Source organism: Musa acuminata, chromosome BXJ3-4, assembly GCF_036884655.1.
Source record: "Musa acuminata AAA Group cultivar baxijiao chromosome BXJ3-4, Cavendish_Baxijiao_AAA, whole genome shotgun sequence".
NCBI lineage: Eukaryota > Viridiplantae > Streptophyta > Magnoliopsida > Zingiberales > Musaceae > Musa > Musa acuminata.
The window spans coordinates 4,727,735-4,743,426 of record NC_088352.1 but is presented as its reverse complement, the minus strand read 5'-3'; the positions used below and the strand labels follow the sequence as shown (position 1 = coordinate 4,743,426).

Sequence of the window (15,692 nt, the reverse complement as noted above, 5' to 3'; positions counted from 1 at the left end):
AAAGATTAATGATAACTATTCCCACTGATAAAAACTTAGTTCGAAGGATCAGTTCATCCAAATCTATGCTCTTTACTGAAGCAGTACTAAGTGATTAAAAGAACCCTAATAACTCGACTAGAAGAGTGGAACTCACCTCTGCATTCATGCTAGTTTCCTGTGACAATCCCATCACCAGCAGCAGCAGGCAAACAAAACCCTATTAAAGAAGATGAACAGTTGAGTCTTACCAACCAATCCTCCCATGGCCATCCGTGTTCAGTCCCCACCGTAGACTCCTCCCCGTCCAACCGCGACCACTGTATTATTGTCCCCAATCCATCTCCTTCTTTTGCGCAAAGTATGATTCTGTTCTCCTCGTGACCTTCGGGCCCCTCCCTCCCTCTTTTTGTCGCTTTCCTCCCTCTCTCTCTCTCTCTCTCTCGGCCAAACAGTCTCAAGATCGAGACATATATCACAACACTACACTGCACGGAAACAAACAAGTTAGGAGGAGGAACCAAATGAAGGAAGAGGAGCTTTAACATGGCTATCAGAACACTGCTGCTGGTTCTCTGCATCATCTTCCTCCTCATCTCTCCCTCCCTCAGTGGCCGTGCGCAATTGGAGCGACAGAGAAAAGCCATTGAGATTAGCATCGGCGTTGGCGTCGGGGGCAGTGGTAGTGGCAGCGAGAGCCCCACTGCGTCGCCATCTCCAACGGATGATTCTGGCGGCTGCTCACCGCCTGCGTCGCCACCGTCGTCCGAGCCGCAGCCCTCCGACTTCCCCAACCTCAAGCAGTACTACGCCTACCTCGTCATCCAACGCTTCAAGCGGAGCATCACCTGCGATCCTAATGGCGTCATCCAGACATGGGTGGGCTACCGGCCTTGCACCTACCAGGGCTTCTATTGTGCAGCCCCGCCGGACTCCCCCGACACGCCCACCATCGCCTCCGTAGACTTCAATGGCTTCCGCCTCTGCGCGCCGACTGTCGCCGGCTTCGTCGACCAGCTCCCCGACGTCGCGCTCTTCCACGCCAACTCCAACAACTTCTCCGGCCCCATCCCCGACCTCACCGGCCTTCCCTACCTCTACGAGCTCGACGTCAGCAACAACCTCCACTCCGGCCCGTTCCCGGCCGACGTCCTCGCGCTAAGCAACCTCATCTTTCTAGACCTCCGTTACAACCTCTTCGCCGGCTCCGTCCCGGCCTCCGTCTTCGCCCTCGACCTCGACGTGCTCTTCCTCAACAACAACAACTTCTTCCAGCCGCTGCCGGCCGACCTCGGCAGCTCGCCAGTGGCCTACCTGACCCTGGCCAACAACGGCTTCACCGGGCCGATCCCCCGGTCCATCTGCAACGCGTCAAAAACCCTGGTCGAGGTGCTCTTCCTCAACAACAAGCTCTCCGGCTGCCTACCGTACGAGATCGGATTACTGAGCATTGCGACGGTGTTCGACGCGGGGTTCAATCAGGTCACCGGGCCGATACCGTGGTCCTTCGGCTGCCTGCTCAAGGTGGAGCAGCTGAACCTGGCGGGGAATCTGCTCTACGGGGAGGTGCCGGACGTGGTATGCCGGCTGGCCAAGGACGGCAACTTGGCGAACCTGTCGCTGTCGGGGAACTACTTCACCTCGCTGGGACTCTCCTGCTGGGACTTGGTCAAGAGCGAAGTGCTCGACGTGCGGCATAACTGCATAGTGGGACTGCCGGAGCAGCGGCCGCCGTCGGAATGCTCCAAATTCCTGTGGCGGCCGAAGCACTGCCCGGTGTCGCACTATATTCCATGCAGCCTCTCGAATTGTTCGGTAAAGCCGGCGGCGTCGAAGTCGACGTCGTCAGAGTACATGACCTATAAGGCGCTTCATCAACCACCGCCGAATTAACAGATTACCAGACACTGCAGCATCATCACTTCTTCTCCTCATATCTTCATCTCTTTCATATATTTCCGCCCTGCAACTTGTATTCTCGGTCTTCTTCTTGTTCAACTGTAAGAACCAAGAAAGGGTAATTTAGCGCAGTTGAATAATAACACGATTGCGGCGACGAGGCCTTTTCCAAGCCATCATCAATATGATAAAAGTAGAGATAGATCGCAATCCGATACATGAGCTGGACGCCTTGTCGGTGCGCGCAAAAGAATCGAAGAATGCGGTTCTTTCTCTTTCTTATTGCGATGGATCACCAACCGGGAAAGCCACAAGATATGGCCAGTGGCTAATGTTCGCAACATGTCTAAACATGGTTGACCATGCATAACGCATGAAACTTGATTCCACCAAATCATAGGGCTAATGACTGTCTAGATTCAGAGGGGACGGCACTCCCAATGATCGACTGAATCCATCCTCTACATCTGTAGAAAGTCAAAAGCAATGCTCACATTGATCGATTACAATGCTATCGGATAAAACACATTTACAATTGGAAGCAAAAGCACTAAAAAGCGTTCTTGAACTAATGTGGTTTGTATCTCTACATCTTGAAACTGTAACCTGTTTAGTTTCACTATGCCTGATTGATATGTAGATAGAATAGGATGTCATCATGTTGTCACATCAACTTGGACCAAAAATGCAAGTTCTGATAAAAATATGCTACATCGAATTCACTGACTGGTCTTTCACATGAAGTCAGAAACAACCCAGTTTATCAAGCAAGAAAGCACTTGTGCAAAGCAACAAGTCCTACTGTCACTCTGTATCAAGGGTTGCAGAAAAGATTATGTTACTTTGATCAAAAGTATATCTACAAGCTCATGACATCCAAGGGAAAGGCTATATTACAGGGATCGAGTAATTAACCTAATCAAGATATCAATTATCTGACAACAATTTCAAACCTTTAATCCAACACAAGAATGAAAAAGTAAAATCGCCAGTCTGGAGCTTTAGTTGACTGCTATGCACATAGAACTTCAATATGTTGGGCATGCATCTACAAAAAAATTTGTTGACCAATTATACCGGGACTCTATTGCCTCTGTAGCGATTAAAGAACTGCAAAACAAGAGATGAAAAATGCAGAATGACTATTTAAACCATAGAAACTGAAACTTAGCCTTGGTTAGTAACTTTAATCATTCAATGTGTATCTCCTTACCGATGATACAAATGGCTGTTGGAGTAACCAGCCAATTATAGGGATCCTTTGTGAAAATATCGCTAGTGTTGACCAAAAGCCACTGCCAGGTAAACCGAGTCAGCAACAAGAATGATAAAATATCAAAGATAAAGCTCAATCTATCCAGTTGTCCAAATTAAAAGCAAGCTAAATGAAGATCCTTTGATGCACAAAGGCACCTATTTCCTACATAACAGAAGTGCACTAAATACTTGGCAGGGAAGCTTATCAAGCCCTTCATGGTACAGAAAGGAAAAGTGGAGATATCAAACATTTAGATACGAGTGTGCAAAGGTGTAATCTTTGTGCAAATGGCCAGAAGAAAACATTCCTCACCGGAAGAGAATGATGAATCCATACGATTCCAAGATCATGCCAATGACAGGCCATCCAATAAGCACTAAAGTGAAGCCAGATCCAAATGAAATTGTACCCTGTCAAATGGTCTATAAACTAAGAAATTATGATGATCCACAAGAACCATTTTAGGATGACATTTTAGATTTAGAAATGAACCTTGAAATTCTTAGGCTTAGTGAAAAACTGCATCGTGGATTTCAGCCCAATGGTCAGCATCACGCCTGACAGAAAGAGAATCTGGAGTGCACCAAGGACAAGTTTTTCAGTAGTTGCAAGAAAAGAAAAAAGACCAAATAAACAACATGGAGGGAAGGCATCTGGTTTTAAAAGAGACAAAACTCACATTCCCCATAGCCAGAAGTCCCTTATCGAAGAAAAAGATGATTCCCAGGATTGAGAAAAATATCCCAAACCCCGTCAAGCCCAGCCCAATTTCTGGTGACAGACTTGAAGTTAGAAGATGAGATCATACAATTCACAAGGATCATACTGTCATTCAATTTTATTTTACAAGAGAAATTAAGTAATAAACATGGTGCTAATCTTGTGATTTGAAGAAAAACAAAGCTTCCTATCAAGAAATCCACACCATAGCAAGAGAGATAGACTCTAATCAAGCTATTTGAGAAATTTGACACAAAATAGGAGCAATTTGAAGAAGAAATTAAGGGGAAAAAATTGGAGAAGAAAGAAATTCTTGGTTGAAAAGCGGCAGAATCAGGTGAGGAAAATGAGAATTTAATGGGAAGGTGATAAGTGGTAGGCTTAACACTCAAGGTATAGTATTGGTGACATAACCAAGTGGTATGCTTGGTGTGTAAAAATATCGAGCATGAAAGCACGCGGTTAGCATGGAAGCTCGTGGTCAGACTAGTAAATACTAGTCCGTAGAGACTGTGCGACCAAAACCTTAATCCTTGATTGATGGCTTCTTGTCATTATTATTATAGTAGTACATGTTACAGAGACAAAATGTATAAATCCATTCTCAAAAGGGAGGTTGACTCTGAAGCCTTTACCATTTGTAGTAGGTATAGAAATACACCACAATAAATTTAAATGCTCGACGAGTAAGTTAAAAAGTTATTCATTTCAGCTATAACAAATATAGATAATTTAGGAGATACGTGGATCCCTTAACGCACAATTGTGCATTGGAGATAATTCGACTAAAACACCGAAATGCATTTTGAGAAAAATTCATACTTTTCAGATCATTCATCTCAAATGAGACCATGGTGTCAAACTAGCTGGTGAGCAGGAACCTGCAACAGCAAGAAAGTGTAAGCTACCAAGTTAGAAAAACACATATATGAAAATTATTGGTCATGTTCCTTCACAAGCATGGTCAAGATGTTTAAAAGGATCAATTTGTAACTTCCCACCACATGCAAATATCTCTACGCCCGACTCGCCCTTGGAACTGTGTTCTAGTCACACATTTAATACTTTGCATCCCAAATCAATGTGATGTGTGATCCAAATCATTAAATTTGTGTTTCAGTCTTATAGTTGCTTTATAAATATAAATCAAATCAAGACAAATAAAATCAACAGAAATTTCTACTCTAGAATTAAAGAAAAAGAATATAACACAAGTGTTGAATAAAAAAATAAAATCTATGAGTCATGGAGAAGAACAAGTCAGTAAGTGTGTTGTCATTGTTCAAAAGTTGTAGATTAGTCAGAATTGTCAAGATTTTGTCATAATTCAAAGATGTACCAATTTGCCAGTAAACACAAATTATTTAAGCTTTTGCGTGCTAAAATCTCACAATACCTTTCTAGTAGAAAGATAGAAGGGGCTGATCAACAAATTTATTCCTCCTTAAATTTTAGACCACCTCAGATATCTACCTTAATTAACAAAAATCCTCTTCCCCATCTTAATTTACCTACAAGCTTCTGCTTTTTTCCATAAAACTACAATTCTTTCTAAAGCAGATCTAAGCATGAGATTTTACAGTCTGATCAATTTTTGCATTAACCTGGTCCACCATTTTATGCTATCTATCATCTACTATTTCCACGTATGATCTAACAGCCTCATATCAATGGTTCAGTAGTCACTAACTTGCATGATTCTCATACTACAACAGCAACAATAAAGCCATAAGTCTTAGCTATTTGAGGTCGGCTGCATCAATCTTTTGTTGCCATTGAAATTTGTAAAAATTAACTTGCACGATTCTCATAAATTTTTAATATATCAACCTGTAATTCAACGGAAAACCTAAATTTATAGCTAGATTTTTTTAATAGATATTTTCAGTATGAAACCATCGAACCCCTTTCTTGTCTAAGCCAAATGTATCCTCTAGTCCTATACAGATTAATTTCCAAATACTGCTCCATTCTCTTAATAAAAGTAGGGAGCTGTTCTAAATATTAACCCTACCACTACTTTCTTGACTAGCAAAGGTCCACCCTTACTCATAAGGATGATATCCATCAAAATCCATTTTATGATATGTGAAAACTGATTTAGAAGACAGAACATCATGTATCTTTTCTATAGCTCTCATTTTTAATGCCATCAAATGGCCAAATTAGCATGTTCTATAACACTGATGATAACTGGTGTTCCTATATTCAAATGGGCCAGCTTAATATGAGAGAACTTAAAATATTTGTAAAAGCATGTTTTCCGCTGTTACTTAGTTTTCATACTTTTCGGCTCAAATTCTGCACCCCTGTGCCAAAAATCTGTCTTGGCCAATTCAATAAATGGTTACCTAAAGCATAGTCCTCACAAACTTATTCAACTTTTGCCACTCAAATCTTCCAACTACGGGAACACAAATGGGCTCAGCATTCCATCTTTGGACCATTTGTTCAACTATAATTCTAAGTATCATGTTATCTATATTAACCAAAATAAAAATCTCACTTTTCCTAAGCACAGCATAAATCTTTTATTTCTTTCTTACTCTGTGTTTTCTCAATCAGAGTTGCTTTCAGAGACTTCCAATCCAAGACATTTCCCTGACAAGTAGGTCTGAGTTAGCTATTTGTCTAAATATCCACACAATCAATGCAAAATTCACACGCGTCAGCTGTCAAGATATCCAAAATCGTATCTACTGATACAAACAACCTCTACCAGCCACCCCACGTTGCAGAGTACAACAAACAGCTTTAATATCTGATAATCCAAGAAAGGCAAGAAAAAGTGACCATAAAAGCAAGAGAGTTAGGGTTTCAACATCAGCAACATACAAAGTTAAACAAGCTGAAAAATGGACCTACAAAATGAGACAGAAACAATCATATCTGACCGCCGTACTTCACAAAATGAAAGGAGTGGCGATCGATCGTCATTCCCACGAACGCAGATATTACAGGGAAGAAAAAGGCTCGGGAAAATACACAAGACGAACGAATCCAAGAACGGATCAACGGAAGAATCACCACAAGAGTCTCCAAATTAACGGCGGAGCGTGATCACGAAAAAGAGGCAGAGATCGCTAACTTACGAAAACTTCCGATGGGCGGAAAGGGAAGGGAAGAGTCGACGGCGAGGAATTCGGGAGGGGCTTACGGTCGTGTCGCTGTGAAGACCGTAGGAGGGGACGAACCTGTTCAGTGCAACGACTTACGTTGCGAAATGGGCTGAAAACTAAAGTGACGCGTGTCGATGGAGATTCGAGTCGTAACTCGAGCCGTAGCACAAGGCGCGGTTCGAATGATCACGAATCGAATCTATAAACTGAGAATAATTGAAGGGATCATCAAACTAATAATAATAAAATGATAAATAATAACAAAATAACAAAGAAATAGTATACCAAAAAATAAATCGATGGTTGCATATTAATATATGCAACAAAAAACATAAGAAAATATACTACAAAAATGACATAAAACACATGAATCGTAGTTGAGTAGTTCCAGGCAATTATGCATATTGGATGACTGTTCTTGTTGAGACTGCAAGAGATGAAATCAAAGGTCCATAATATGATCAAACTAGCAGGATTTTTTGTCTGCGTAAAAGCTCCCATGAAAAGCTTCAAGCTTTATTATCACGATGCACACAGACAACAACAGTACGAGTAAGGTGACATTATCTTCCTTTCGACACGGAAAGTGCAGTCACTGTGTGGGGTCTCATAATGAGGAAGACCTACAATGGTTGCGAAACAGTGGCCTCTCTCTCTCTCTCTCTCTCTCTCTCTCTCTCTCTCTCTCTCTCTCTGTGTATTAATGTGACTTCATGCCACTTCTGTGGAGTCCACTGAGTATGAGCTTAGGGTACGAGGGCGTTTGCATGCATGGGGACGATCACGTGCATGCATGGACAAGGAGTGAGATCAGTGCATGGCAAAGCCCCGAAAGAAAGAAAAAGGAAGGATGAAACCCTACAAAGAGAAAGAGAAAGAGTGAGTTAGGTGACAATAACTAAGTTAGACGACAGTATAACTTGAGACGACACCAATCATTAAGGGTGATGCCATAGCACTTGGAAATATCATAGCACATGAGACTAGAGTCTTTCCAAATCCCATCTGAAATCTTTCTCTTCCCCATATATCTCTGTGTTTTGTGGTCTTGTACGTAATCTCACACTTCAGTTCACGTGTTGCTGCTGCTGCTCTCATAATTCAAACTTCGAGGTACCCATTTCTAATTGTGAAGAGCACAACCAGTACTTCCACCCTCTGAAGAAACACCAGAAGTGGAGAAGTGTCAGCGTCAGGGTGAGAGGAAGAAGAAGAAGATACCAAGTGCCACACACATCCCTGGCTTAACCCTTCCATTTTCTTTGTCTTCAACCTTTCACTTTCATCTCTACGTCTCGGTCGATTTCCTGTCACCCATTGCTGAAAAGGAAACCCGAAGGCCAGCAGCCAAGTACAGGCTTCACATGAGATGCTGCAGAGGTGTATGTGGATTGTGTGAGGAGTAATGATATCTAGTGAATTATTATGGGTAGAGAGAAGCAGTACTGGTAACTGGAAGAGTTTAGCCAAGGGGAGAAAGCATCTCCTTCTCTGGTGCTGTGTGTGATGGATGGCTTGAGACCCTTTGGGACCAGCTGAATGCCATCTACTACAGGTCAAAAGCAGGAAGCTGAACTTGGTCTGTGTGCTGAAACCCTATTTCCTTTCGTGCTGAAGGCTTGGATTCTAGCAGAGCACCTACCTCCTGTTCTATTATTGAGAGAGAGAGAGAGATGAAACAGCTGAATGCCAACTACTGCAGGTTAAAAGAAGCAGGCACCAGAACTTGGTTTAAGATGAAAACCAATACCCCTCTCATGCTAAAGACTTGGAGGCTAGCACCTACTCCCTTTGCTATCATTTTCTTTTGTCTGAGAGAGAGAGAGAGAGAGAGAGAGAGAGAGAGAGAGATCCTGGTCAATCATTTGACTTCAAACAAATCAAATATAAGTTATTGTATGTTCACTTTTTCTTTCATCCAGTATCCATATTTTACACTCAAAACTCATCTCATGTGTACTCCTCCTAATCCTAATATGTTTGTTTCCATACAAATCTACCACTTCATTGCTTGTAGAGACCTCACTTTCATAGTTTAGTGCAGTAATTTTTTGCACCCTTGAAATCCTCTGAGCCTTTAACTCTGTCATGATCCTGTGAATTTTGACTCCAATTCTTCCTAGGAAATTAACCAGCATCTCTTTGATGAAATCCAGAATGATTTGGCCACAACCTCCAAGTATCTTCTGGATCAAACTAACATGCTAATAAAGAACAAGAGGCTTTCAGTCTTCTTCCATCATGCTAATAAAGTCTGGAGCTGCTCCATGGAGATGTGATGTCCCTCTCATCATAAATGCCCTTTTCTGATCCAAAGGACCACATGCATGCAGATACAACCAGATTTATGCTTCCTTCAATGTTGTCACAGATATGGGATGACATTCATTTCAAATGACCATCTATTTAACATAAGAAGCTTTAGCTTCTTTATGAAGTTATAGTCAGTTTATGAAGCTGAACAAACAGATGAATGAGGTCTGAACTGAACATTTTTATCAGTAAAAGGAAGCAGTAATCCATCAACTTCATAGGAATCCATCAACCCTTTTTGTCCCACCTCAATTCATCCCTCAGTCTCACCTCCCCAATACTGTGTCATATACACACAAAAGGAGTTGCAGAGGTTTGATAAGGTGTTGTGGGGGTGAAAGCTGAAACAAAACAAACACAAGAGTGGGTCCTTCTGCACCAGAGGCAATATTGAGTGGTGTTATGCTTCGATCAGGTTTGATGGAACTCTGATGCCATTCTTATGCTGCACACTGGATGGGCAATTTTGCTATCTGTGGTGGGAATCCTGATGATGCTGCAAACCGAGTGGTGGCAAGCAATTGCGACGATGGCACCGTGAATCGTAGCTGATCTCCATGCCTTGTCCCTGTTGTTCGCCACCATTAGACAGTGAGAGCCATCTGCTGAATCTTTCTCCCTCCCAGCCGCCATGATACTGCACCTGCAAACAAGCATGATCCTGAGATCGGTCTATGGTGAATCGAGAAACGGAAGCCAATTGAATGGAGGCAACACACTCGATAAGAATTTACGGGATTAATTTGCTGCGGGACGATCTGGACCACCGAGGACATATTGATGCTTGCTTGCAGTGGCATGTAGCTCAATGTCTCGTTTGTCTGGGCAAGATTCGGAGATTGAATGAAGGCATTGCTGTGGTGGTGATGGTATCTTCTGCTGCCTTTAGCCTCAGGCAGCTTAAGCTTGTCATCCAACTATAGAGAAACAGATGCCAGTTCATAGAGGCCGAGTTGGAAGGAGCAGCCGTAAAAGATTTGGTTCAAGAATTAAACCTTCAGCATCATGCTGCTGTGCCAATCCGAATCAGAGGCCATCTGCTGTTGCTGATCAACAATGTTGGAGCCTTCGTCGTCGATTGTTTCAGTGCTACTCCTTTTGGAGCCTGATCTGCCCAAGCTCAGGTCGAGATTGTGCTCAATAGGATTAGCTGAAAGAGATTTTACTCGCACGATTAGAGGAATCAACTCACAGATAACAGGACGTGATAAAGTGAGTAGTCTCTCACACTGAGTGTCAAGCTCGTTGTCGTAGATCTTAGGATCGAAGTTGGTGATCGCGTCCTTCCCGTTAAACTTGATTGCAGCCTTGTCATAAGCCCTGGAAAGGAATCTGAATCAAGGCCACCGTTTCTTTTAGCTTCCTAAGAAGTATGATCCGAAATATACCTAGCAGCTTCAATTTCGGTTTCAAAGAGTCCCAGGTAGACATATCTGTCGAACACAAAGGCGGAATGCGTTAAACAATAGGAACCAGCATTTGATGATTGAAATCATTATCGTGATTCAAAAGATAGAACAAATTGAGGGAAGCATGGCAGCTAAATCATAGAATGCGATAGAAAGAAATAGAAGAGGCATACTTTTTGCCCAAGAACTGACCCATTCTGGCCTCCCACCTCCCACATTTGTGCAAAGTGACTCCCCTGTACTTGGAGCTCCCTCTTGGATACCCACTGCTTTGGCGTCGGAGCACTTGAACGAACTCCTCCTTGGTGACATTGCCCATCTACCACGAGCCATCAACACACATTGGTTGGATTATAATTCATCCTTGTACATTAAGGTGATGCGATAAGATAGAGGATTGCATTAGATCACGAACAGCCAGCACGAACTCATATCAGAGCTCACGAGCAAGAAGACGACTCTAAAAAGTTGGAATATCGTTGTTGGACACTACGATAGAGCAGCATAGGATCCTAAAGAACTAATTTTCCGTCTTCCCTTCCCTCACCTGTTTCATGTCGTCCTCATAGTCATCCAAACTGAAATTTATATCAGCATCCAACCCTCGAAACTTGATCGCAGCTCGGTCGTATGCTCTGCTAAAAGTAATCTCTCAAACTTAGAGCTCTTGGAACACCAAGAGAAATCGAAAAAAGAAGAACTTGATCAGTAACAGAGGGTGATGAACCCACCTTGCTGCTGCATATGCAGTGTCAAATCCACCTGCAAACACGTTTACATGGCAAAACAATCAACAATCTGTAGCTATGTCAATTCTAATATGTGCAAGTTGATTCCAAAAGTCTTTCCTAACTCAAGAACAAAACCGAATCTTTCAATAGCTTGGGAAATTTGATGGGGTCTTAGCTCATACATACCCAAATAGACTTGCTTTCCGCAGTCCCTGCTCACGGAAGAGAGAATGTCGATTAGATATACTCGCAAACATGAGCAGAGACATCGTCGGGATTTGCAGAGAAGGGAGGAGAAGAAGAAGAAGAGAGAGAGAGAGCTGACCAGATATGGGATTCCCACCGCCCGGTCCTCCGGTAGAAGGTCACCCCCCGGTACTGAGAACTCCTGGACCTCGGACCTCGTCGGCTCTTCTTCACCGGCGGTGGCGCCTCCGCCACCGTTCCGGCTACCACCTTCTCGGACGAGTTGCAGAACCTGACTTCAGCAGAGTGGGTGCGAGGAGACGGCGCCAACGAGCACCCCCCGGCCCGAGCCCCCTCCACGTCGTCGAAAGGAAAGAACTGGTGAGTCACGACGGCGGTCTCGCTCTCGGCGGAGGAGCTCTCACCGCGGCACCCGGAGATGGAGAACCCGAAGATTCTCCCGGCGCAACCGTCGGCCTCCTCGGACGCTTCGACGACGACGACGGAAGAGCCAGAATCGTCGTTCTCAGCCTCCGGGGAGGCGGCACCCGCGGCCTTTCCCTTCCCGTCCCATCCGCTCTCTCCGGCGGCGGCGGAGGAGGCCATTGGCGATGAGCCGTCCTCCTCCTCCGACGCGGCGTCGTTGAGATCCCACACGCCTTCCATCTCTCTCGCCTGGTAAAAATCACACCTTTCTCGCCTTCCCAGCCTTCTCCACTCCCAAAGATGCAATCTTTGCCTTCTCCCCCTTCGTTTCACGCAAAAATATGTTCTTTTCGGAGCCAACACCTCGCTAGCTCAACAAGTCCCTATCAACGATCAATACATGCTGCTTCCCCCCCCCCCCTGCTTCCTACATCGCCAAAACCACAAGGCGAAGGACATTGGAGACTGGTGCGAATAAAAAGCAGCAGAGGAGGGAAGATCGACGCCAAAAGGCAAGAGCTTTACAAAACTTAGTGCCCCAAAGTTAGGCATCAGCTAAAAGAAAGACACACAAAAGCAAGGAGCTTTCACCAGTTTGTGCTGTGTGAATTGACAGCGAACGATTTATCCTCTTATCTTTTCTCGCCTTTCCTGGAGGCGAATGGTATCCTTTAGTTGCCTACATACTTCCTCTCTCTCCTCTCTCTCTCTCTTTCTCCTATCCATCTCCCTCACCTCGTTGGTGCGAGCTGTTTCCACTCACTCCAACACCGCCTTCTTTTATCGTCGTCGCGCCTTCCTCGCCCTGCCTTGCCTTCCCCCACTCACTGTTAACCAAATCGAAAGAAAAGTATGCGATTGGCGTCCCGTCGCCAAAACGATCTCATCAATTATATATATTAATTTTTTTATATCATTATTCTTGAAATATCATATTTTTTAGTAAATATTATAAATCTATTAGAAATAATATATTTCAAAAATAATAACAATCAAATAAATATAATATATCGTATTTTTAAATAGACTTATAATATTTTTAAGACATTATAAATCAATTAAAAATATTTATAAATCGAGAAATTTTGATCAATTTATTTTATGGATCGATCCACCATAAAAAGACATAATTATCTTTTAACGTTAAAATTATTACGGGGAATATGGTTAATTTAAAGAACTCATGGAATCAATACAATAAAAAAATCACAGTATTCTTAACCTATGGTATTAAAAAGAAAGGCAGTGAGCAATAATAAGAAACATGAGAAGAGTACATGATCGACGTTCGATCAATAATTGGAGTTGCCGACAAAGGATTAAAATATTTCTTGATTAGAAAATCACGTGTTATTCTTCCATGGATACATTTGTTGTGCCAAAGAATGCCTCTTTATTTTATTATTATGCATATTATTTTAATCTCCTTAGTCCTATGCACATATAAACATGTTCATATAGCATTTTATGTTTCTTAGAATGGCGATTTTTCTTTCTTTTTAAAAAATTAAATTATTTTTTAAAATTTTGATTGTTATTCTTTTCTGTCTGTTTTGATCTCTTATAGTATTTTTGACTAGTTGTTTTGTTTTGATCATCATAGTAAAAAAATACTATAAAATCTACTTGAAAATATTGTAAATGAATCATAATGATATGTATAATTCAAATATATATTTATAATAGTTTAATAATAACATTACCCAAATATGAATAAAAAAATTAATATATTATATTATTTCAATCAGCATAACAAAAATACTTGAAAAACACTGTAAATGATCAAAATACACTCCTAACCTTAATCAAACTTACTATAAGTTTAAAAATATAATATTGTAAATGATAACCAAAAGGCGTAATATGATTTATAATGTTTTTGCTAACACCGTAAATGAGTCGAATAAAAATATTATAATGGTTCAGAACTAGTGAAAAAATAAAAATTGGTGATGGGTATTTTTTGAATTAGGGATACTACATGAGAAAAACTAAAAGGAAAGGCATTGTTCCAAAAAAATTATAAATCCCAAAGTGAAAGATTTTTTTTCTAAGAGAAATCATCCTATAGAGAAATCACAAATGAAAAAGATATGACATCATTTAGGTTTTCCTTGTAAAGATACATTGAAATGGATCATTAACTCCCTCTAGAACAGTTTTGATTTATTGTTCCTCATATACTAGTGTTATGTTAGAAAATGCAAAAGGAGAATATTATATATATATATATATATATATATATATATATAATAATAATAATAATAAATAAATAAATAAAGAAAAAAAGAAGGTAATTAAATGTTAATAATATAGGCTTCGGACAACAAGTCAAAGCGACTGCTGTCATTTCCACAAACAGGTGGCAGAGTAATTTAAGAGAGCAACAAGGTGTGCTCATCCCCCACCGCAGCGCCCCACAAAAGAGGGGGAAGGATGGAAAGGCTTTCCGCAATAGTCCAATCCAAGAGGAACGGTGCGGTCCACGTTTTCCTCCTTTTGGCGATGTCAAGCGGGCCAGCCGCTTTCTGACGAGCTCCGGGGGGCTGCTGCGGTGGTAGTACCTCGTATTCAATTGCCGACCACAAAACGGAGGACGGGATGAGATGGGGAAGCAGAAACAACGGCAGCAGCGCATGAAAGAAGACGACGAAGCTTCATGGCAATCATTGACTCCTCTCACTTGTCGACGATAGGTTGAGCGGAAGATAGAATGTTTTGGAGAGAAGGAAGAATCGATCAATATATTTTTTTTTAATGCAATAATATTTGAAGGCCTTATATCGATAGAAATAATATTTATATAAATACAAAATAATTCAATGAGAATTAAAAATAAATCTTATTATATTTATTCGATACTATTTATCATCTAAATGTTATATTAAATTTGACTTTTGTTATAAATTCATTTCCTACTCTAATAAAATCCACATTGGTTTAAGCTGATCATTTTGATTTATTATCATCATCTAAACACAACAGTATATTGAATATTATCGAACAGTAATCTTATTACAATTTAATCTGATTAGGTGAACGAACATATATTATATAAAACTGTGGATTATTTTGAGGTCATACAATCAATATAGACAAGAGTTGACTATAGGGATGAGATGTAAATAAGAGTTGATGATAGAGATGAACTCATCAATGACATGTGGAGTGGACAAAGGTGTAACCAAAGAGCTTATCATTTGATGTTTCATTTGACTTAACACAATACTACCAACTTGTTCATTGTAACAACATAAGTTTAAGATGAGGGGATAGATATACTAGAAGATAATGTCAATTATTTTGGATCTTGAGATGCCTCTCTCTCTCTCTAATTCTCTCTCCTTAAATGCTTCTGACTTTTCAAGGAACAACAACCATTTGGAGTCTTTAGTCTGTTTGCATTGGGTGGTAAGAACATCTCTTTCCTTGAATGGTATGCATGAGATACATCTATTTTATGACTCACATGAATGACCATTTCTTGTGATATGGACTTGACTTAATTGAACATATAAACTACATCTAAGATGTAGAGTGATTTGTCACACCTTATGGTTTGTATTGTTAAAAAGAAAAGAAAATATTATTTTATTTAATATGGCAGGCAATTGTTTGACTAAGTTTCACATACTCACATTCAACATTTCTT

General features: G+C 41.3%; 3 protein-coding genes across 5 annotated transcripts; 1 reads left to right on the top strand and 2 right to left on the bottom strand.

The window, feature by feature from the left end:
* Positions 1 to 480: 480 nt before the first annotated feature.
* Positions 481 to 2,054, top strand: LOC135636235 (uncharacterized protein At4g06744-like). The gene has a single exon (XM_065147870.1). It carries the CDS (start codon positions 526 to 528, stop codon positions 1,870 to 1,872), a length of 1,347 nt encoding a protein of 448 aa, XP_065003942.1. The 5' UTR covers positions 481 to 525; the 3' UTR covers positions 1,873 to 2,054.
* A 645-nt stretch (positions 2,055 to 2,699) lies between these two features.
* On the bottom strand, positions 2,700 to 7,064 carry LOC135636210 (vesicle transport protein GOT1-like). Of its 3 annotated transcripts, none has more exons than XM_065147831.1 (7): positions 6,949 to 7,064; positions 4,679 to 4,737; positions 3,816 to 3,907; positions 3,629 to 3,709; positions 3,449 to 3,546; positions 3,092 to 3,173; positions 2,700 to 3,020 (listed from the first exon to the last, which is right to left on the bottom strand). In XM_065147831.1, exons 2-7 carry the CDS (start codon positions 4,707 to 4,709, stop codon positions 2,907 to 2,909), a joined length of 498 nt encoding a protein of 165 aa, XP_065003903.1. In that variant the 5' UTR covers positions 4,710 to 4,737; positions 6,949 to 7,064; the 3' UTR covers positions 2,700 to 2,906. The 3 variants fall into 3 exon arrangements, with proteins under 3 accessions (XP_065003903.1, XP_065003904.1, XP_065003906.1); XM_065147832.1 differs by having other exon boundaries at positions 2,700 to 2,988; XM_065147834.1 differs by having other exon boundaries at positions 2,700 to 2,926.
* A 2,385-nt stretch (positions 7,065 to 9,449) lies between these two features.
* LOC103980738 (floral homeotic protein APETALA 2) lies at positions 9,450 to 12,883 on the bottom strand. Its single transcript, XM_018824411.2, has 10 exons — positions 11,754 to 12,883; positions 11,615 to 11,640; positions 11,429 to 11,459; positions 11,245 to 11,332; positions 10,871 to 11,016; positions 10,677 to 10,721; positions 10,517 to 10,608; positions 10,284 to 10,438; positions 10,008 to 10,205; positions 9,450 to 9,931 (listed from the first exon to the last, which is right to left on the bottom strand). Exons 1-10 carry the CDS (start codon positions 12,278 to 12,280, stop codon positions 9,758 to 9,760), a joined length of 1,482 nt encoding a protein of 493 aa, XP_018679956.2. The 5' UTR covers positions 12,281 to 12,883; the 3' UTR covers positions 9,450 to 9,757.
* Positions 12,884 to 15,692: the final 2,809 nt, after the last annotated feature.

What these genes read in the sequence shown, in the direction of transcription:
- LOC135636235 (XM_065147870.1), top strand. Translation starts at nt 526, where the DNA reads ATGGCTATCAGAACACTGCTGCTGGTTCTCTGCATCATCTTCCTCCTC.
- LOC135636210 (XM_065147831.1), bottom strand. Translation starts at nt 4,709, where the DNA reads ATGGTCTCATTTGAGATGAATGATCTGAAAA. An exon ending in TGAGATGAATGATCTGAAAA is followed by an intron (nt 3,908 to 4,678) that starts GTATGAATTTTT and finishes GTCTGTCACCAG; the next exon opens with AAATTGGGCTGGGCTTGACG. An exon ending in CTAAGCCTAAGAATTTCAAG is followed by an intron (nt 3,547 to 3,628) that starts GTTCATTTCTAA and finishes ACCATTTGACAG; the next exon opens with GGTACAATTTCATTTGGATC.
- LOC103980738 (XM_018824411.2), bottom strand. Translation starts at nt 12,280, where the DNA reads ATGGAAGGCGTGTGGGATCTCAACGACGCCGCGTCGGAGGAGGAGGAC. An exon ending in CGGTGGGAATCCCATATCTG is followed by an intron (nt 11,641 to 11,753) that starts GTCAGCTCTCTC and finishes TTCCGTGAGCAG; the next exon opens with GGACTGCGGAAAGCAAGTCT. An exon ending in ATCCCGTAAATTCTTATCGA is followed by an intron (nt 9,932 to 10,007) that starts GTGTGTTGCCTC and finishes GCTTGTTTGCAG; the next exon opens with GTGCAGTATCATGGCGGCTG.